This window comes from Hydra viridissima, unplaced genomic scaffold, assembly GCF_058129835.1.
Source record: "Hydra viridissima isolate aposymbiotic clone 2 unplaced genomic scaffold, HvirCarnegie_v1 scaffold_14, whole genome shotgun sequence".
NCBI lineage: Eukaryota > Metazoa > Cnidaria > Hydrozoa > Anthoathecata > Hydridae > Hydra > Hydra viridissima.
The window spans coordinates 7,981,983-8,003,996 of NW_028324313.1; the positions used below are offsets into that span (position 1 = coordinate 7,981,983).

Sequence of the window (22,014 nt, forward strand, 5' to 3'; positions counted from 1 at the left end):
GGTGGCTAATGATAATCTTGATGCAGAGGAAGCATGTATCTAGAATGGCACTCATCTGGTGGAGGAGGCTATCGAGAATCGCATTCCAGTTGAGATCAATTATGGTTTCGAAATTGGGGAAAGAAAGTCTTCTACTTCCCAGATGAAAACGATATTTTTTGCCATGCACGGGATTCCTGCTCATAGGGTATTGAACAGCCATTGTGCAATAATATGAGACACTAAATCACTAATTTAATTCCATCACTGTGTTGTTTGTTCCATGTTGTTTGTTACTCTCATGTTGTTCCACGAATATGATTTCAAGTACATTTTGCAATGACCTGTTTCGAACACCCCATAGTCTCACATTTCAAACACCTTTTCATTAAACAGGTTTACCCAAAAATAAGTAAGTAGGAACGATAATTCTCTATTACCATCTTAATAGTGTATGAGTGTATAATGATGACAAAAAGAGCTTGAAGATGCAGGCCAGGTCTTAATTTCTATGCTGCTTATTCACCAAATTTCTCAAATTTTCTGCAATAGAAAAGTAAAAAAAGTAAAGAACATGGCATCATCAATGATAATGGAGAAACATAATTTGAATTCTAAAAGTAAATTAAAGATGTAAGCTTTGTTAACAAGGATCATTTCAGAAAATCCCACCGTGATAAAACAGATTTCTCGCCGTGATTTCCATGTTTATTGCGAGAATATGAACAACTTGGAAATAAAATAATGGATCTCAATTGCTTCTTTTTTTCTGTGAAATTCAAAAGTCTCCCATGCATTTCCTAAAATTTTAATGCCCTCAACGATCGCTAAATCAGAATGATTTAGTTAAATGGTTATAAATCAAATCTTTTTATTTTTTCTTTTCCCGCCATGATTTTTTATTTTCTAAGAGTTTCTTATAGTTAGGATTAAAAAACAATTACAATTTTTCCAGAATTCGTAAATAACAACCATTGAAATGAACTACTTGAGTTTCAATTCAATATGACATCAATTTTGTTTATAAAAGTCGAATAACTAAGTTTCCCAATTTCTTGGAGTTGCCCCAAACTTAGGACTAACAAACCCTTCTGGTTGGAGAATGGTGTTTGCTTCATTGAAGTTTTTGAAGCATATCCAGAAACACATTAACTAGACAATCATGAATCCTTTGCCGATTTGAAGCAGTTATGTTTTCCAGAGAGAATGGAATTGTATTTGAAACATACCCACCGCACTGTACACATTGACCACAACCTTTTGATGTAGAATTATATGGGCCAATTAAAGGGAAATTGAAATTGTTTTTAATGATTGGATGCTAAATAATCCTTGTAAAATTCTAATCATTTACAACTTGCCTGCTTTACTTGCTTTACCTGCTTTACTTGCTTTGCTTTACCTGCTATTAAAACATATTTACAAACATTTTCATTAAAAATATCATAATAGCATTTATCAACACTTTAACTGGCCATTTTGTAGATTAATTTTTTCTGAAAATGATTTTGAGTTTGAACATGTAACAGATCGCCCTGATTCAAAAACAATGGTTGGAGAAAAACTTCGTGTTATAGCTGTTACAACAAATAGAGAAGAATTACAATCTGATGCACATGATAATTCTCTACTAGGAACATCAAAAAATTCATTAAGTCCAGAAAAGATCTATTCCTATTCCAAAGATGAAGGGCAAAAGCTAACTAACAAGGGAAGAAAAAGAGGAAAGTCTAAAATACTCACAGACCTGAAAAATAAAAACTTGAAGAGGAAAAATTGAAAAGACTCTTGAAGCAAAAACCTCGAGCGCAAAGTCAATCAAAATCAGAAAAAGTAGTTTAGCAGAGTTTTTCAAAAATTCAGCATAGATTGTTAAATGTACAACTTAAAATAATTATAATTAACATTATAATTATAATGTACATAAATACTTGCATATATTTTCTCGTTTTCATGTTTGCGTTTTCTTGATATATTTATAAGATAAATAAAATAAAAATAAAAATATGTTTTTATTTTTCATTCAAATTGCATTTTTTTAAAATAAAATTCCCTACTGTCTTAATGCAAACACGTTGTGTACCTTTGCTCCAAATGTATTATACTTAACCGGCTAATTCAGAACATGAATTATATAAAAATCTTGCGAATGCATTTGAAAAAAGATGTTTGCTTCCGATTTTTCCTTGAACTCTATTTGTTTCTTTCTTGTAGAAACATACAAATACTCCCCCTCTCCCCTCCCTAATGTAACAAAATGAAAAAGTGCGGTGGATGTTTACAGAACACTCATTCACCTGCCTTTGAACAATAATTACTCAATTCGGCAAACCGTTTAAAGTTTATGTTTCAATGAACTTGCCCAACAGGTCCTTCAAGAAACAAAAAAAAAAAGCAATAACTTTTTTAAAAAGACACGAGAAAAAAAAAAAAATGATCAAAATCAGTATTTTCTTTTGTTTGTGGTGCGTTATTTCATGCGAAGAGCTTACTTTAAAGAAAATATTTTTGGATTCAAAAGATGCCATTTTAAGTAGAAACATCACAAAAAATCATGAAATACTTAACAAGTATTTTCTTACAGTTAACAGAAGTAAGTTGACAGTTGAAACTTTTCGTCTACAAATTGTGCAACCAGGGGTTGAATTTGTAAAACAAATTGCGTACGTATTCGCAGTGTTACCCTGGCGTAAGATTTTAGTATCGACTCCTGGTTGTCTTTTTAGAAAACTTTATTATAACTGTTAAAATATTATGAAAACCACCTCGACATTTAATCGTTTCGAAGTTGCGAAACGCAAACACAAAAACTTTACATAGAGATTAAAACTAAAGCCGCGTTTTAACGAGCATTTTATTTCCCTTCATGAGAAATTAACAAAAAATGAATAATTAAAGTTTATATTTACAAATATATTTAAAAATGTATTTACAAAAACGTATGTTAAAGTCATCAATTGGGTTTTTTAGATGAATCTGTGTGGGCTGTTGCACAAAGCACCGCAAAGCAACTGTTTAAAGTGGATTACTTCATTGACGATTTGGGTGTAATGGAGCAAGATATTCAAAAAATTGGTCGTGGATTTTTACAATGTAATGAAAACAAAGATCCACAAAAAAAATCGCAGTGTTTCAGCATATTTGCTGATACAATGAAAGATGCAACTCGTGATTTTACCTGGAACTTTCATCCCTCAATTTCTAAAACAGATCGTATAAAGTACGGAACAATGTTCTTAACCTTAGCAATATTTGATGCACACATCTCGATTGTCGCAAAAAACGTACCTTTGGAAAAAAAGTATGAAATTGGAAAAAGATACAGCTTCATTTTTGAAAGATTTAATTCGCTGTTGTTCGATTTTGAAGTTGGTTTAGAAGTTTGGAGATTTAACCAAGTTAATCCCGTGAAAATCTGCGAAATTCACTCAGTAATGTGGAAAGAATTTCAAGGAACATGTGAAACAAGATGGCGTAGAAGTGCAGACGAAGATGAAAATGAAATTAACTCCGGACTGGGTTCAAGCTATGACGTAGAAAGTTTCATAGACGAAAAGGTTGAAAAGATTGGAAACAACTTCTTCCACAAAAGAAAATATCGAGTTTCAGTCAATGATTTAGTTACTGAACACGTGGTGTATCAAGAAGACATTCTACTCGACACAGGAAATAGAGGTATTGGAATACATGAAGGCTTCCAACGAGCAAAAGATGCTCGTTGGAAATATATAGAGAGCATTAAAAACGATATGCCAAGATTCAATGAAGATGTTGTTCTTGTTGTTCGACATATTATTGAATCTACTATTAAATATCTGCAAAAGTGAGCAAACGATGTCGGGTGACGTGTTGAAGTTGTCGGGTGACGTGTTGAAGATGTCGAGTTATGTGTTGAAAAGCGCATCAAATATTTCAAACGAATATTTGATGCCCTCTTCAACACGTAGCCGTAAAAAAGTTGTATATAAATTTAAAGATGTTCTATACCAGCAACAGATCTTTTTTATAATCTGATGCAAGATTAATTTCCCCCCTCCCTCCCCCGAGTTGTGCGCTGCATCAAAGTATCCACCACGCAAACATAAAATTGCGGCTACGCTAGTCAGCGAACACCATTCGTATTCAAAATACAGTTATTATTTTTTGTAACAAGCTTCAAATCAACAAAATGCGGTATGAACATTGTAGTTAAACATTTTCAAGAGTTTGAACATGGATCTTACAGAACATTGTAGTTAAACATTTTAAAGAGTTTGAACGTGGATCTTACAGAACAAAAATACTGTGAAAGATAAAATTCTTTTTTTAAGACTTACTCATCGTGTCTCGATGCTCCACGACAAACCAAGCTGTTTCCTACATTGCTAGCTAAATTCAAATTGGGCTCAAGTAGTCATAAAGATTGCAATTAAATGCAAGTAAATCTATACTTTTTGCAGTTAATACCATTTTTCTAAACAATCTTAGAAAACCTTTAATTTAAAAGAGGCATGTTATTATTTAAAAGAAGCCATGTTATGCCACATAGTTACGCTTCACTTATCACTTTCACTTACTGCTCCACCTACACCTTTTCCATATCCGAAGGAGAAAAAAGAAGAATCAAAAAGTGCAAAAAAAAAAAAAAAATTAAAGGAGGAAAAAAGGGAAAATTAAACAAAGTTTCAAAAGGAAAGAAAGACTCAACAAAAGAAGAAATAAATATTTTGTATAAAAAAATACTTTAAAAGAAAAATCAACAATTTTTTTTTAATGTTATGCAGAAACTCACACTCAGCTACCACAAGACCATGTCCTTGATTGAAATAAGTTCTTATTAATTTTTTTATGAACGAAAAAAAGTGCATTAGCTTTCTTAGAGAAGGGATTTCTAGAATTGTTAATGTGGATGGATTAAGGGGTGCTCATTAACTGGAAAGGGGGCACTTTGAATCTGCTGAAAATTCATTTTTTCCTTTCTACTGCGCCCGGCTTTTCTTCTTTTTTCACAGTGACTCAAAACAACAAAAAAATGGCAGTAAACCCCTAACAACTTTTTTGTAAATATAGTGCCCTTTTTTTTAATAATAATAAATTACAATGATTACTTATTTAAAAAGTAAAAACAGTTTTTTCATAAAACTTACATTTTATATTTTATGGTTAAAAGAAGCAAAAAATTTTAGACTTTTAAATCTAAATAAAAGTCTATATTTACTTTTAAGATAATCTTTTAATTTTTTTTATTTCAAAATATATATTGAAAAAAAATTCCGATCTGATTTTTTTTGTTCAAATGAGAAGAATTTTCTAAAATAATATAGAATATATGAATACTTTTTTATTTTAAATACCAGTTAAAAAAATGTTCCACCGAGTTCCAAGCAGATATATATTTTTTTTCAGTTAATCAACACTTTTACTTTTAGAATATAGAGCGATTTATGCGATCACCTGCGGTATAGGGAGCTATTCAGGAAATATAAATGTCAGTGAATCCATAAAAACATTGTTTTCCGCCATTTTTTAACAGTAGTTTATTATATCAAAACAAATGAAAATGGCGGAAAACAAGGTTTTTATGGGCTCATTGACATTTGTATTTCTTGAATTTGTGTTTTTTACTTGTTTTAGTAGATAAGCTAAACATTTCATCCTTAGATTACACAGTATCTGAAGATCTAAAGGTTTTGCTTCAAATGGTTGGAAAACAAACTGCAACATCAAAACATCAAATATAGTTTCAAAAAACATAGTTTTGTCATCATATGCTACTTAAAAAATTTGTTAAAATGTTTATTGTTAATTATGAATAGCGATAATTATAAATAATTATGAATAATGATAATTATAAATAATTCGATAAGTACTACATACTTGAAACAGCTTTACTTAAAAACTTCGGTATTTTCTGTAAATCTACAAGTAACATTATTTACTTAAACATCTAAGGAAGCTTAATGTGATAATTGTCAAAGAAATAATAAAATAAAATGTTAAGCAGCGTAATGTGAAAATTATATAGAGTACTCAAAAATGTTTCTGATATATATTAATGATTTTGTTAATTTGAGGATTCTTAAAAACGATAACAAAAAGATTATATCTTATCCCGAATATACGTGAATTAGGAGTGGATAAATTAGGATTATGGAAGGATTTACATGACGAAATCAAATAAATTTGAAGATGTTAGAAAAAAGAACATAGATAAAGACTACTTTAGCAACATTTATTTCAAAAGTGAAGAAAAAAGTAAAAAAATGTGGTAGAAATTATGATTCATTTATAGAAAAAGAATACCAATGGCTTCAATAAAATCTTGTGACCAAGAAGCCATTTTGGTTCTGGAAAACCTCATAAACAATGGGTGGTCCTTGGAGAGCAAAGGAAAAGAGAAAAAATAAAAAAATTAGGTGTTGAACATCATGCTCTATTATTAGTCTCTGCGAGAATTACACTTTTTAAAAAAAGTCAAATGTTTTATAGATCAAAAAAGTTAAAGACACTTCGGATAAAATCTTTCCTTTAAATATGAATGTAAAGCAAACTCTTGCATTAGAATTGAATAGTGACCTCGGCGATAAATATTAAATGATCAAAAGCTTAGCCCTTGGACACTTTTTTATCTCCTTCTTGCACGATATTTTAATGAGAAACGTTAAGTACTATCCTAAAAATATTTTTTTTCCTCTGATTTCAATTTTTAACGCTAATATTGCTATAGCTGTGTTTATGTAGATGGTAATACAATACCAATAGTAGCAGCTGAAATAAATGATGGAAATTCTGCCAGAAGCATGCAAAAATCAACTAGAAAAAAAATTACCAAAATGTTGTGAATTGGCTTGAAAATTCTAAAATTTTATTTGAAACTATTTTTTACGCGTGCAAACAAACCTTACGCGTGCGTGAACGCGTATGCACTCGATGTACGCGTCAAAGGTCCGCGTAAAAAATAATTTTGTTTACAAATTTGAATTCTTTGACTCAAAAAACTATTATTTTCATATGAAATATGTTTGTTTATAAGTTTTATCAAGTTCTATTGAATTTTTGCCGTTTTTTTTATCATCCTGAGTGATTGTGCGCCAACTTTACCATCACCACTTTATTAAAACTGTAAGTCTGGATAAGTACGGTCTACAAATAAGCAGCGTCTTTCACCATAGTGTCTTTGTGTAAAACAGTGTTTAAATTATTGATAGAAATTTCTACTTTAATCATTATCATTCGTCATTAACGGAAAATAAAAACGCCATGGCTAATTTCATTATATGCTGTTTTGTAAGAGACAAATCTCTGCCTACTATACTCACATTTTTGATACCAAAGGGTTAACACTTCAATCACGAAGTCGGTATGGTAAAGTACCCAATGCAAAACTCACCATAAGTAGTATGCTAGACAACTTTCCTTTTAATAGTAGAAACAATACGTCAGAAAATCATAGCACTATTTTATATGTGATTAAAGATAGAGAGCTTTACATGTCCTGAGGCAAACTACCACATTCTGCAAAAATTAGTATACATTAATTTTAAGATAAAGTTGATTGTAGGCCTACAAACTTTTTTTTAAAAACCTCTCTTTACCATCAATATCCTGTTAAATAAGGTTCAACATGGCGGTGTTGATTCTTTTAAGGCTTTAAAATCTCTGTACGATAAAACAAAAATATCTTGTGAATGCGTGACGGTAGTAGATGGCATTCTCTCCACTCTGATTTTGCCTACAAAACGTAGGCAAAAACAGAGTGGAGAGAATTTCAACGCTGACAAATAAGGGAGCTTGTACAAAAGAATAGTTGCATTTATGATAATATAGTTAAAAAATAAATTGCTTACATTGTTCAAGCCATTCCAGAAGTCATAATTTCTGAAAAATGTTTATCTATAAAAATTGCTGACAACCTTGAAAAAAAATTGGGTGCTAGATTTACTGTACGTGGTTTAGACAACCATTCCACGAATGTTATAATGTTCATTTCTAAATTAAAATAAATCACCAAACAAATCACTAAAAAGCTTTGAAAAGAAGTCTCATTTGTTTAATGGTTTAGTCAAAAACTTTAGAAATAACTCATTAAATGTGAAAAGTGCGTTTTTCTAGAGTTTAAATACCATAATTCAAGTATAAATCGTCCATTTGATCCTATTAGTGAGGATGAATATATATTCCGAATTAAAGTATTTTTCTTTAAGGATATACGAAAAAATATTCTCCATTGTCATACAAGGCCACTCAGCTATTAAGTCTTTTCTGTTTTCTACAGGAAGAGAGTTTGGGTCAATTAGATCTAAAGCTTTTTATTTGCCCGCATATGATTGTTTAGGGTTTTTCTCCTGTTCTTCAGCTGTTTCTTTAACTTCTATATTTAATTCCATTGCAGTAAATGACCTAGCAATGAGCTCGACTTTACGTCCAGTTGTACTTAGCCCACGAACAGTTAAAAAAACTAACAAGCTGTTTAACAGATATATTCAGAAAATCTTCGTAATTCTTAAGTGGCATGATAAAAACTACTTTCAATGATGTATATCCAAAAAATTAACTATTTTATTTGAAATAAATTTTAAAAAATGAGTAAAGCGTTCTCACTACTTTGTTTACAATTTTACCCTCTCGAGAAAAACATTGCACCACGTGTTTCATGATTGCCGCTTAATTATGAAAAGGTCTGTTCAACCATGGATGTGTAAGAGATAGACGTGCAACCCAGTGGGCATTTGACGTCCTAGGACGTCCAAAGACGAACAAATCTGGTCCGGATTTCCGCGACCAAATTAGACGTCCTTGGAGGTCCAAATTAGTCGAACTTCGTCTTAATTTTTAATTTGGACGTCTACGGACGTCGAAAGTGTTAACACGCTTGCGCGAACTATTAACCGCCATTGTAATTGTGTTTTTGAGTAGCTGTTATATAACAGCGTGCAAGTTGCAATATTGCTTGTTACAGTTGCCTACTCTGTCTTTCTACACTATACATTACTTACAGTTGATCATTCTGTCTACCTGAAAAGTTAAATAATGGAACGCAAAACGTATGCGAAAAGATTTCAAGGAGATTCAAGTGAAAAATATCAAAGGTACAAGTATATTTTGAGTAAAACAAAGCCGAATTTATTAGCATTTATTATAAATGCTAGTTGAAAAACTACATAAATGTATAGTATATAAAAATATATTTTAAGTAGTATCTAGATACTACTATAATCTAATAGACTAATATATCTGTAGATATTTTAATCTCTAGATTAAGCTCTAAATTAAAATATCTACAGATATATTATTCTATTAAAATAAAATATCTATAATAAAACTATATGATATAGTTTATGTATAAATATTTAAATCCAGTAGACTAAAATACCTTTAGGTTGTCTACGTGTTTTAAATACAGCTTCCATGTTTTTTTCCCTCCTTGAAATTTTAAAGTATCTATTAAAAATATATAATAGTATTCTCTGGTAATCTTAATTCTAGGAGTCCTTGAGGTAAGATTCAAAAGATATATCTAATTTAAATGATGTATATTTAATTCTAAAAGTGTTTCAAATTTCAACTAATTTCAACTTCATCTTTTGTTAAATTTTCATTTCAACTGTATAATAATAAATTATATATATATATATATATATATATATATATATATATATATATATATATTAAGACACACACATATACATATATGAAAAAGTTTTTAATAATAAAAAATATTAGTTGTAAATTGAGTAAAATAAATTTACCACCTTATCTCTATTTATATCAGTTTTTTTATGTGTGTATTTTACACAATTTTATTATTTATAAAGTGTTTTTTCAGGAAGCGTATAACTAACTGGCGTAATAACCGTAGTCATGTGTATGCAATTTCACAATCTATTGATTCCCCAACAAATGATTCAAATTTTAGTGAAAACTTAGCTATAAAAACTTTTAATTGTGGTTGTTTGTTGCAATCAGAAAGTGAGAATGAATCAGATTGTGATCATCAGCCCGAAATAAATGTTTTGCAAAGTTTTGATAGTTTTATTTATCCTTCAGATAATGAATTTTGTGAGTTAACGGATAATAGTCAATCATTATTAAAAGACATTCGTATTTGGGCATTAAAACATCAAACTACACGAGAATGTGTTAATGACTTGTTATCAATTTTGAGAAATCATGGGCACCAACTTCCAAAAGATTCAAGGACAGTTTTAGGAACATTAAACAAAGTTGATACAACCGAAATGAATGAAGGTGAATATAAATACCTTGGCATAAAGGAAGGCCTTGAAACAATTTTAAAGCACAGTGCATATAACTGTGATGAAATTAAGCTACTCTTTAATGTAGATGGTCTCCCTATTTTTAAATCATCGGGATACCAGTTATGGCCTATTACATCTCAATTTTCTGTTTTTCAATCTTTTACTGTTGCCTTATATGGTGGTCAGAAAAAACCAAATCCTATTGAGTTTTTGACCAATTTTGCACATGAGCTAAAAGAGCTGCATAATAAAACAGTTATTTTATGTGGTAAATCCTATTATGTCTCAATCTTTGCAATTCCATGCGATTCGCCTGCTCGCAGTCTTCTAAAGGGTATCGTACAACATAGTGGTTACCATGCCTGTGAGTGATGTGATGAGGCTGGTGTGTCTATTAAAGGTCGTATAGTTTATGGTACAATTAATAGTAATTTGATTTCAAAAAGAACTGATTATGGGTTACGTTCGGGTCAGTATGCTCAACTAGATAATGAAAACAGATCTCATCAGCATTTTGTGACTCCATTGTATGAAATTCAACAACTAGATCTTGTTCAACAGTTTCCATTGGACTATATGCATCTAGTTTGTTTAGGAGTAATGCGTCGTATTTTATTGTATTTAAAAGGAGGATATCCACAGATATTTTCAGGAAGATTGGCTTCTGCAGATCTGATAGAGATATCTCATCGTTTAAGTGAACTGAAAGGAAAATTACCTTCAGACTTTGCGAGACAACCACGTGAACTAACTGAAGTTAATCGATGGAAGGCTACTGAATTTAGAACTTTTCTTCTATACACAGGCATTGTTGTACTAAAGGGTGTTCTGGAACCAAAAAAGTACAAACATTTTTTGAGTTTAGCCCTTGCAATACGCATGCTATGTGAAGAGGAAACCATCTTACGATGCAGTTATCTAAATTCAGCAAGGCAACTTTTAAATTATTTTGTTACTAATGCACATGAGCATTATGGTGATACTTTCACTGTATACAATATACATAACCTCAAGCATCTTACTGATGATGTTGAATTTTTTCAATCTTCTCTTGATGTTTTTTCATGTTTTCAATTTGAAAATTATTTGAAAACCTTAAAAGGATTGGTACGTGGTAAACAGAATCCATTAAAAGAAATAGTTAAAAGGCTTCACGAATTAAAAGATACTTACTCTGAGAAAACAATTACTATTACCAAGTTTAATGGTCCTACTAACTCTTGGTTTAATACTCAAGATTGTATATGCTTTGTGAATAACATTTTGCCTGATGGTAGATTAGTATGCAAGATGTACAAAAAGAGTGAACTAGATAATTTTTTTGAAGATTTTGTTTTTTCTAAGACTCTTCAAATATATCTGATAAGAAAAGATACACTTTGGTCAAATCAACTAACTTATGCAAATATAAAATGGAGAAAATGTGTTTGCTTAGCACATGGAAATGATCAAGTTATCATACCCTTGCTAAATTGTGTAAATTTGGGCTGAAAAAAAAACAACTTAATAAACTTTTATTTAATTTATATTAAAATTTTCTATTTCTAAACCTTTTTTATGAGAATAGATTTATTTAAATATACTGACTTTGGTTTTATTATTAATCTGTTTATAAAACTTATAAAATCTGAATTTAAAAATGTGATTATAAGAAATCAAAATTGAATGGCTTATGTTTCTAATTTAAAAAAAGTAAAAAGAGGTTTACGACTAATTTAATGTGTATGCACTTTTGATTTGTTCATTAAGTCCTTATTTTATTTGCAGGCTTTTTAGTACTGTTGTTATAACTGAAAAAGGTCTTCCAACCAAGACAGTGGTTCCTTCTCATTGGGTTAGTTTAGACAAATGTATTGTTTACTTCCCACCCAAAGGATACAAAACTCTTGGAACTTATATTTCTGAGTGGGCTGTTCCGGAACCAGGCTGGAAAGAGTACGAGTTTATTGAATGTATTTTAGAAGCTGGAACATTGGAGACATGCAACCAGATGCTTCAATTTCAAACAGAAGATGAGTCAGAAAATCACGGTTTATATTTTTTATAATTAATATAATTTATCTTGATAAAAAAATATTATGAGTGTATAAATAATTTTTTTTTTTCAACCATAAGGAAAATCAAAGGAAGTTCGAGCACCCAGTCCAGAGCTAGACTTCATTTTTAATTCTAATGAACCTGTAAACAGTGGATTTTCTCATAATCTGAACGATAGATATTCAAATAAAGGTGACAAAGTTTTATGTAAAGGTATTCCAGAAAAACTATTTGTTTGATTAGTATTTAATTCAACTTTATTATTTTTTTTACATTAGAAAAACTGAAAGCAGCACAAGCTCCAAGTTTGTTGTCTGATTTTCCACCTGATTTCATTAAGAAAAATGTTGGAAAACCTTTTAGAAAATCAAAAGAAGTTCGAACACCCAGTCCAGAGCTAGACATTTTTAATTCTAATGAACCTATGAGCAGTGGATTTACTCATAAGCTGAGCAATAAATGTTCAAATACAGGTTATGAAGTTATATTTAAAGAAAAACTATATATATATTTTAACTATATTTTCAAAATAAAAGTTTAACTATATTTTCAACTTGATTTTAAAACAGGTAATTTAAAAAAAAAACATTCAAATATAGGCGATGGCGGAGTTTCTTTCAAGGAAATGTCAAGCAAGCGTGAGTACTTTTGTATATACTTGTCAATATTTTATCAATGTTGTTTTTCATTTCTTTTGTATTATATTGATAATAATATTTTTAATTCATTTTAGTTTCAGAATTAAGAATTTATTGCCATATAATTAAATCTAATTAAATCTAATTCAAAAGTCGTAATTAATAATAAATATTTTGTCAATTTTGGAAAATCACAAATTAAATATTTAATTAAATTTTCGCTTTTCTTTTCAGAATTTCAATATGCAATTTTCATGGAATTAACTAGTCAATTTGATCAAGTTAAGGAGAATCAAAAGAAAATCCTTGATCGTCTTGAGCTACTTGAAAATAATCATGAGGGGCACAGTGGGTTCGTAAATGCCGATATTTTAACAGAACCAATAGATACAATAGAAAAGTTTGATGAGGAAGAAAATGCATTAAACTCCAGTAAAGCAGCTAGGTTTCGAAAGGTAGTTTGTCAGTTTTTTTTTTCTCCTCATAGAAAAGTAAATTTAATCAATGGTTTTAAATGTTGCCTATAAAAACACAACTCAAAACTAAAAAAGCTTAATTTTTTTTTAGAAGTTTACAATTTTATTTACAATGTTATTTGTATTTACAATTGTTTTTATTTTACAATGCAATATTTTTGTCTTTTACAGGATTGAGATTAGTTTGCTTTTTTTTTAACTAAAGTTTTTATTGTCTCTAGATTACACAGATTAGGGGTGTTGGTGGTTCAACGCCACGTCGACTCGTTAAAAATGTGTTAGACAGCATAATGACACAATCTTTGCAAAGCTGCTTCAGTAAAGATGGGATAAAAGGAAAACGAAAATTTGTGGCCACAACGTTATACAAATGTTTGAAAAGTTAGTTTACATACCTAATTACATTGTAATGAAGTTAAAGTTTTTATTAAGTTTTGTTATAAAGAACAAAAAAGTCATAATAACATTTGAAAAAAAGTTCTAAATTTTGCTTGTTTTAGAAGCACTCATCTCAGAAAAAGATGGTTTTGACGTGGGCAATATTGAGACACTTGTTGGCGACTTGTTAAAACGTGCTATGCCGAAATTGCAAAAAGAAGGAATTAAATAATATAAAAGTTCTTTAATTTTTTTTTATTATAGTATGTATTATAACATTTAAACAAATAAATTTTAAACTTGAAAAAAGATATTATTGCAAGATTTCGGTGTCATGCCTAAAAACGACGACCATACGTTTGATGAGAAGTCAATTTTGGTCGAATTTGGACGTCCGCCAGACGTCTTAATTCGTCCAAAAAACGTCTAAAAAGGACGTCTTTGGACGTCCGCTATGGACGGACGAAAGGTGTTTCATTTGGACGTCCATTAGACGTCCAAAATGGACGTCCAAGGTCCAATTTGGACGTCAATGGACGTCTAAATGCCCACTGGGAAGTCATTGTTTTACATCAAAGGGGCCGCAGAAATCAGCGAGCCATGCGAGTTTCCGACAAACTCTAAATTTTACTAAACAAATTACACTGAGGTTAAGGAAATTACTTGTCGGCACGAACAGATTTTTCAACATTTTTTTAAGATAAACATTTGTAAATTTTGGAACTTTTTTCGTGTAAACAAAGTCTGTCAATTACAAAATAAACCTATGAGGATAATTTTAAAATGGCTAAAAAAAGTGTAGTGAAATATAAAAAAGCTTAAATAAAATAAGCTTCATAATATATATTGCACTATGCATTATTTTTTTATAGGTGTATTTTCTGATGGGCTTTTTAAAAATTCATTTGATAAAGCAAAACCTTTTAAAAAGTTATTCAAATTTACAATTATCTCGCATATTATTTCGTCTATTGACAAATAAAACTCATTAAGTGACACTGCAGCTAATTTTAATTAATTAGTTATACTTGTCAATAGACGATTTCATTTGTCATAATTAGCATATAATTACCCATCTGTTTTTGTCAAATAAATATTAGTTTATTATATATAATGGTAAATCATCCTACGTTAATATTAAATGCTTAACTATTCTTGCGGTTTGCCATAAATTGGCTTTACTAAATTCTTTAAAACTGTAAAAAATAATTTTTTTCTTTGTTATATCTATATTCATTTTATCTATAAGTTATTTATCCATAACTGTATATATTTCTGTTGTTAAGCATAAAAATTGAAAATTCTATAATATTCATAAACTGGTAGTCTACAGCAATATAGTCGATGGAGTAGTTCCCTGGGCATTAAACCATTGTGCTCTAGGTAGCTAGAAAACTAGTTAATATTTTGTATTATTTATTATATCTCTAGTTATACATGTACTAAAGGAGTTAAGTAAATGATCTCAATTTCTATATCATCCTCAGCGTTATTTCTTAAAAAATTAAGAATGTCTATCTATATAAAATTAAACTTAAAACATGGTTTTATTGCTGTTATCTTGAATAACTAAAAGGAAGTTGATGTGACTGGTTAGACGAGACCAAAAACTTTCGACGAATCCGACAGGCTTTAATATAACGATGGCTCCGCGCAAAATCGGACTATCTGCAATCTCCGCGGAAAACAAATTTGGCATGTCTGCAATCTCCGCCAAAAACAAAATTGGCATATCGATGGCTCCGCGCAAAATCTGACTATCTGCAATCTCCGCGGAAAACAAATTTGGCATATCTGCAATCTCCGCCAAAAACAAAATTGGCATATCTGCAATCTCCGCGTAAAACAAAATTGGACTATCTGCATTTTTGCCAGATACATTTTTGGACTATCTGCGTTTTTCGGGTGCATAAATTTTTGGTGGTGTTTCTTTAAATATTTGAAGTTTTTTATAAAATTCTACAATTTTTTAAATAATAGCGATTATTTAAACATTTATTAATAGCGATTATTTAAACACAAAACCTTGATCATAACTTGATTAAGTTTGTGAGTAATCAAGTAGTTTTAGTTAAGATAAATATGTTAAAAATAACTTATGTTATTGTTAATAATAATATAGCATATGTAACAAAACATTGTTATGTTACATACTAATTGCTAAATTCATCATACATACTTTGTCAATTTTATTTAGCCTTGTTGTTGTGACTAATAAGTTTAGATCAAATTAAATTCTTGTTATGTTAGGTTGCAATGTTGCTAAGTGGTCTTTATACACAAGATCTGCATATAAATATATACAGGATGTCTGCGAAATCAGGGAAATGCCAGGGAATTCGGATATCTTCAAAATAATCAGGGGATTATCAGAGAAATTAGGTTAAATTTTAGAAAAATCAGGAAAGATGAGTCTTTATCAAACTTATATAACTTAAATAAGTTGTATATAGTTCACGTAATCTAAAAGTTTATTTGGCAGATAGTTTTATGAACTTCTCTTGATATATTTAATGTGGGTTGTATTATTGTTTATATTTTTGCAGTTGAAGAGCATTTTTCTAAACGAGAAATAGGTAAATATCAGGGAAAAGCTAGGGAAATCCAACTTATAATATTGGCAGACACCCTGTGTGTGTGTGTGTATGTATGTATATATATATATATATATATATATATATATATATATATATATATATATATATATATATATATATATATATATATACTATGTTAGCGTATTCTATAAATAGAGTGCTCAATGGTCTTAAAGAGCAGAGCAGTAATAAATTAGTAAAAACACTTATCTAATTTTTTCTTCCACAACTTGTTTCACCATCAATAAGTAATCAGGAAGGTTAACAAATTAATCATTAGTTAACATGTTATATATTAACCTTATATATTTATAAACTTATCTTTCACCATCACTAGGTTCATCAGACTTCCTGATGAACCTACTGATGGTAAAACAAGCTGTCAAAGAAAAAATTAGATAAGTATTTTTGCTAATTTATATATATATATATATATATATATATATATATATATATATATATATATATATATATATATATATATATATACACACAAAATTATTGTGATATGTGTATATATATATATATATATATATATATACACACATATCACAATAATTTTGTGTATATATAAATATATGTATGTATATATATAAATATATGTATATATATATATACATACATATATTTATATATACACATATATATACACACACGCATTTATAAATATATATATATATATATATATATATATATATATATATATATATATATATATATATATATATATATATATATATATATATTGTAACCTAGATTGTAACTAACAAAATTATTGTTATTAACCTATTTTTGTTCATTAAGCAATCAAACTATGTGGAGTTTTCTTTGTTGTCTACTTAAAACCATTCTTTTTTGGAGATGCCACTTAACTGAACACAAACTAGTTAAAAACTCATGCATGAGTATTAAACATTATGGTTTCCAACTTTTCTTAAACTTGGTTTATCAATAATTAGAATCAAAATCAAACTGAACCTAAGGTTCAGTTGGATTTGAGCTCTAAACCATTAAACATTGGTTTAATCAGATGTCACCTCAACTGCAGTGATGATCAAACAATTTTGGTCCAATTATATTTGATAATTTTTTTATATCCAAGACTTTGGGATGTAATGATATATAAAAAAGGGTTGTAATTTTTTTACTATGATAGTAATAACTATGATACAATCAAAAATAGCTGTATTTTTTCTATAAAAGAATAATTACAAAATAACAAAAAACTGCTGTTTTAAATAAACATATCCTTAACTTGCACATTGATCTGAATATCAGGCTTTTATTACTTTTACAGTATACCCAATATAATAAATTATCACATTTGTAATAGACAATATTAATTACTTGAATTTAAATTATAGTCACATTTAGGTAACTTTTAACTTTAGAAATTATAATTTAACATACAAACACAACTTATCTAAAAACATCTATAATTTTGTAGTCCTAACATATTTTTAAGATCTAACATATTTTATTTGACGATAGCAATTATACACTTGAATTAATTAATTTTGTAAGCTAAACAAACCAACTTGTTATTTTCACATTTAACCAAAACATGACTGACTGCTATATGCTATATAGTATACCTATATAGTATAGATAACACAGTAACACTACTTTTTTTTTTCTGTTGAAAATAGACAAACTTGAAAAACACCAAACAATGTTTCGAATAAGCCTCGTAAAACTGTAAAACGTTTTCTTAATCCAGCAGCATTTTAATTTCAAATTAAATTTGAATACATAAAATTGGTTTTGCGATCAGCTACACTTTGATCAATTCATGATGTGTATACGCTTAATAAGTTCAGACTTGAGATTAAAGTAGATGCAGACTGTTCTTATTTTAGCCGCTAAAATGATGTTCTAAAAATATTGTAAATTTTTCATTTGCATTAACATACCATATGTCATATAACTATTTAAAATAATTACTTCTAAACAAAATCAAATGTGGCAAGTGAAACTTTGTGTTAAAACTTAAACAGATTTATATCTCAGGAATAGATGGAAAATAATGCAATTACTGTCTTCTTATTAACAACTTATTTCATGAGATCTGCCATTTGTAGTGAAATCACATTTTGACAAGGCGCATAATTTCATGCAATAAAAACTTTGAACGCCCGGAGAATGCAGATAGTTCAAAAATAAAGCTGGCGGAAAATGCAGATAGTCCAATTTTGTTTTACGCGGAGATTGCAGATATGCCAATTTTGTTTTTGGCGGAGATTGCAGATAGTCCGATTTTGCGCGGAGCCATCGATAATTTAATTTCTATTGTTTAAAACAAAAGTTTGTAACAATGCGCATAGACGATAATTCGTCTGGTTATTTAAAAAAATGAATAATGTCGAAATATAATTACGTTTTGCAGGTTTAATGACGGGGGTAATATGCCATTGCTATGAGCTTTTAAAGCTTCTTTTTCGTAATCCTTTAAAAATAAAAAAAAATAAAAATCACAAACTATTTTAAAAGCATACTTTAAATTATCTTTTTCTTTTGTTATACTGCTTCTGAATAGCACTGATAATTTAATTAACTAAATTTTGGCGCTCAACATGATTGACCCCCCGAAACTTTACGATATTTCACTAAGATCAAAGAAAAGCCGCAGGAACATATCTGTTCTGGTAAATGAGAAAACCAAAGTTTTCTCGTCTGACTTCCCAAAATTCACGGGAAAAAAAAGTTAGACGAAGTATCGTCTACGATGCGCAACGAACATGGTTCACAAAAAAAACAAAACAATCTCGTTGCACGTCCATCTCTTATGTTTCAACTCTGTAACCTTAACTTTCGAAATTTACAAAAACTTTAATTAGAAGGATATTATTCATATTTAAATAAGAATATCTTACGCGTTATTTATTTGAAGAACATCGGCCACGTTTTTTTATTAGAAGAACATCGGCCATGTTTTGATAAGAAGATTATCGAATCACGTTTTAATTAGAAAATTGTATCACGTTTAAGTAACTTTTATCAAAAACTCCATGACTTCTTTGCTGGAACCATTATTGGTTCAAATTTTCGTAACCTGTACAAATAATTTGAAAGTTTTGAAACAAAATGAAAAAGTGCGGTGGATGTTTACAGAGTACTCATAGCATGCCTTTAAACAATCATTACTCAATTTGGCAAACCGTTTAAAGTTTATGTTTCAATGAACTTGCCCAACAGGTCCTTCAAGAAACAAAAAAAAAGCAATAACTTTTTCGAAAAGACACGAGAAAAAAAAAATGATTAAAATCAGTATTTTCTTTTGTATGTGGTGCGTTATTTCATGCGAAGAGCTTACTTTAAAGAAAATATTTTTGGATTCAAAAGATGCCATTTTAAGTAGAAACATCACAAAAAATCATGAAATACTTAACAAGTATTTTCTTACAGTTAACAGAAGTAAGTTGACAGTTAAAACTTTTCGTCTACAGGTCGTGCAACCAGGGGTTGAACTTGTAAAGCAAAATGCGTACGTATTTGTAGTGTTACCCTGGCGTAAGATTTTAGTATCGACTCCTGGTTGTCTTTTTACAAAACTTTATTACTGTTAAAATATTATGAAAACCACCTCGACATTTAATTGTTTCAAAGTTGCGAAACGCAAACACAAAAACTTTACTTGGAGAATAAAACTAAAACCGCGTTGAAAAGGAAGAAAAATTCTTTTTAACGAACATTTTATTTCCCTTCATGAGAAATTAACAAAAAATGAATAATTAAAGCTTATATTTATATAAAAAATGAATAATTAAAGCTTATATTTACAAATATATTTACAAAAATGTATGTTAAAGTCATCGATTGGGTTTTTTAGATGAATCTGCGTGGGCTGTTGCACAAAGCACCGCAAAGAAACTGTTTAAAGTGGATTACTTCATTGACGATTTGGGTGTAATGGAGCAAGATATTCAAAAAATTGGTCGTGGGTTTTTACAATGTAATGAAAACAAAGATCCACAAAAAAAATCGCAGTGTTTCAGTATAATTGCTGATACAATGAAAGATGCTGCTCGTGATTTTACTTGGAGCTATGATCCCTCAATTTTTAAATGGGACCGTATAAAGTACGGAACAATGTTCTTAACCTTAGCAATATTTGATGCACACATCTCGATTGTCGCAAAAAACGTACCTTTGGAAAAAAAGTATGAAATTGGAAAAAGATACAGCTTCATTTTTGAAAGATTTAATTCGTTGTTGTACGAATTTGAAGGTGCTTTAGAGAATTGGAGATTGGATCAAGTTAATCCAGTGAAAATCTGTGAAATTCACTCAGTAATGTGGAAAGAATTTCAAGGAACATGTGAAACAAGATGGCGTAGAAGTGCAGACGAAGATGAAAATGAAATTAACTCCGGACTGGGTTCAAGCTATGACGTAGAAAGTTTCATAGACGAAAAGGTTGAAAAGATTGGAAACAACTTCTTCCACAAAAGAAAATATCGAGTTTCATTCAATGATTTAGTTACTGAACACGTGGTGTATCAAGAAGACATTCTACTCGACACAGGAAATAGAGGTATTGGAATACATGAAGGCTTCCAAAGAGCAAAAGATGCTCGTTGGAAATATATAGAGAGCATTAAAAACGATATGCCAAGATTCAATGAAGATGTTGTTCATGTTGTTCGACATGTTATTGAATCTACTATTAAATATCTGCAAAAGTAAACAAACGATGTCGGGTGACGTGTTGACGATGTCGGGTGACGTGTTGAAGAGCGTATCAAATATTTCAAACGGAAATTTTAAAGGGTATGTAACTTATAGGACCATTCTTGTTCAATATAAAATTACCTTTGGTAAATTTTTTTTTTTTTGTGTGTTTTTAAAAATATAAAATAAAGGGATGAAAGCAAAGAAGATTTTTTACAACCTTGGAGGAATATTCAATTAACAGCATTAGAGGAAATTTCTAAAATTATTTCAACTTTTCCGATCAAAAAAATACGGTCTCCCGTGTCATCTCATAAAACATTCAAGCCAATAAAATATATTTATTCAGTTTATTTATAAATGCTGTAAATTTAAGCTTAAAGATTTTCTATACCATCAACAGGTCTTTTTATAATCTGATGCCAGATTGATATTCTCCCCCCCCCTCCTTCCCTCGAGTAGTGCACCGAATCAAAGAATCAAAAAGAAAAAGCCATAATTAGAGTCACCTAAAGAAGATCGCTCTTCCATTTGGGACACAAAAGAATATACAGAATTGCTGTAAACAAAACGGTCTGAAAAGTTTTTCTTCAAAATTTGGAGAATGTTTTTTTTGATTAAACGAGGCAACTTTTCTTATCTACCATAACTTTTTACGCTTCTCAACAAAAAAAAAGCACGTTTTTTTTGTTTTTTTTTTGTTTGTTTATAAACCAAGCGAATGGTCTAGTTCCTAGAAAGTTTCTTATTTTAAGGGTGCTTTTTTACAAATTTAGTACTAAACATTTCTTAGGAGTTTCTTAAGTTTCACTATCAAAAGAGAGAAAAAATAAATAAAATGCAATTTGAAAACATGAAAGCAAGTAAGATAAACTCTTTTACAGTTTGTCAACTGAAACTATTTGAACTCTATCAAACATCATTTAATGTAATATAATCCTCAGATTTGTCTCTGAACAAAACACAGATCAGGAAACATTCCTCGAACTCTTACCCAGTG

The 22,014-nt window shown here is 29.6% G+C and overlaps 3 protein-coding genes across 6 annotated transcripts; all 3 read left to right on the forward strand.

The window, feature by feature from the left end:
- The first annotated feature begins 2,343 nt into the window (after nt 1-2,343).
- On the forward strand, nt 2,344-3,988 carry LOC149879126 (uncharacterized). Its single transcript, XM_090071693.1, has 2 exons — nt 2,344-2,572; nt 2,950-3,988. The coding sequence occupies exons 1-2, from the start codon at nt 2,413-2,415 to the stop codon at nt 3,804-3,806; spliced, it is 1,017 nt and encodes a 338-aa protein (XP_089927819.1). The 5' UTR covers nt 2,344-2,412; the 3' UTR covers nt 3,807-3,988.
- Nucleotides 3,989-8,848: 4,860 nt separating this feature from the next.
- On the forward strand, nt 8,849-13,997 carry LOC145186957 (uncharacterized). 4 transcript variants are annotated; one of them, XM_090071678.1, is made up of 8 exons: nt 8,849-9,047; nt 11,985-12,247; nt 12,333-12,446; nt 12,533-12,727; nt 12,824-12,892; nt 13,127-13,347; nt 13,590-13,749; nt 13,869-13,997. In XM_090071678.1, exons 1-8 carry the CDS (start codon nt 8,989-8,991, stop codon nt 13,976-13,978), a joined length of 1,191 nt encoding a protein of 396 aa, XP_089927804.1. In that variant the 5' UTR covers nt 8,849-8,988; the 3' UTR covers nt 13,979-13,997. The 4 variants fall into 4 exon arrangements, with proteins under 4 accessions (XP_089927804.1, XP_089927805.1, XP_089927803.1 ...); XM_090071679.1 differs by having other exon boundaries at nt 12,854-12,892; XM_090071677.1 differs by lacking the exons at nt 11,985-12,247; nt 12,333-12,446; nt 12,533-12,727; ... (2 more) ...; nt 13,590-13,749; nt 13,869-13,997 and adding an exon at nt 9,785-11,828.
- Nucleotides 13,998-19,528: 5,531 nt separating this feature from the next.
- Nucleotides 19,529-21,165, forward strand: LOC145181919 (uncharacterized). The gene is made up of 2 exons (XM_090071694.1): nt 19,529-19,757; nt 20,173-21,165. Exons 1-2 carry the CDS (start codon nt 19,598-19,600, stop codon nt 21,027-21,029), a joined length of 1,017 nt encoding a protein of 338 aa, XP_089927820.1. The 5' UTR covers nt 19,529-19,597; the 3' UTR covers nt 21,030-21,165.
- The last annotated feature ends 849 nt before the right edge of the window (nt 21,166-22,014 follow it).

Excerpts from the sequence above, each read along its gene's own strand:
- LOC145186957 (XM_090071678.1), top strand. The coding sequence starts at position 8,989 with ATGGAACGCAAAACGTATGCGAAAAGATTTCAAGGAGATTCAAGTGAA. Across the intron at positions 12,248-12,332 it reads AGATGAGTCAGAAAATCACG|GAAAATCAAAGGAAGTTCGA; the intron begins GTTTATATTTTT and ends TTCAACCATAAG. Across the intron at positions 12,893-13,126 it reads CAAGGAAATGTCAAGCAAGC|AATTTCAATATGCAATTTTC; the intron begins GTGAGTACTTTT and ends TTTTCTTTTCAG.
- LOC145181919 (XM_090071694.1), top strand. The coding sequence starts at position 19,598 with ATGATTAAAATCAGTATTTTCTTTTGTATGTGGTGCGTTATTTCATGC. Across the intron at positions 19,758-20,172 it reads TTTTCTTACAGTTAACAGAA|ATGAATCTGCGTGGGCTGTT; the intron begins GTAAGTTGACAG and ends TGGGTTTTTTAG.
- LOC149879126 (XM_090071693.1), top strand. The coding sequence starts at position 2,413 with ATGATCAAAATCAGTATTTTCTTTTGTTTGTGGTGCGTTATTTCATGC. Across the intron at positions 2,573-2,949 it reads TTTTCTTACAGTTAACAGAA|ATGAATCTGTGTGGGCTGTT; the intron begins GTAAGTTGACAG and ends TGGGTTTTTTAG.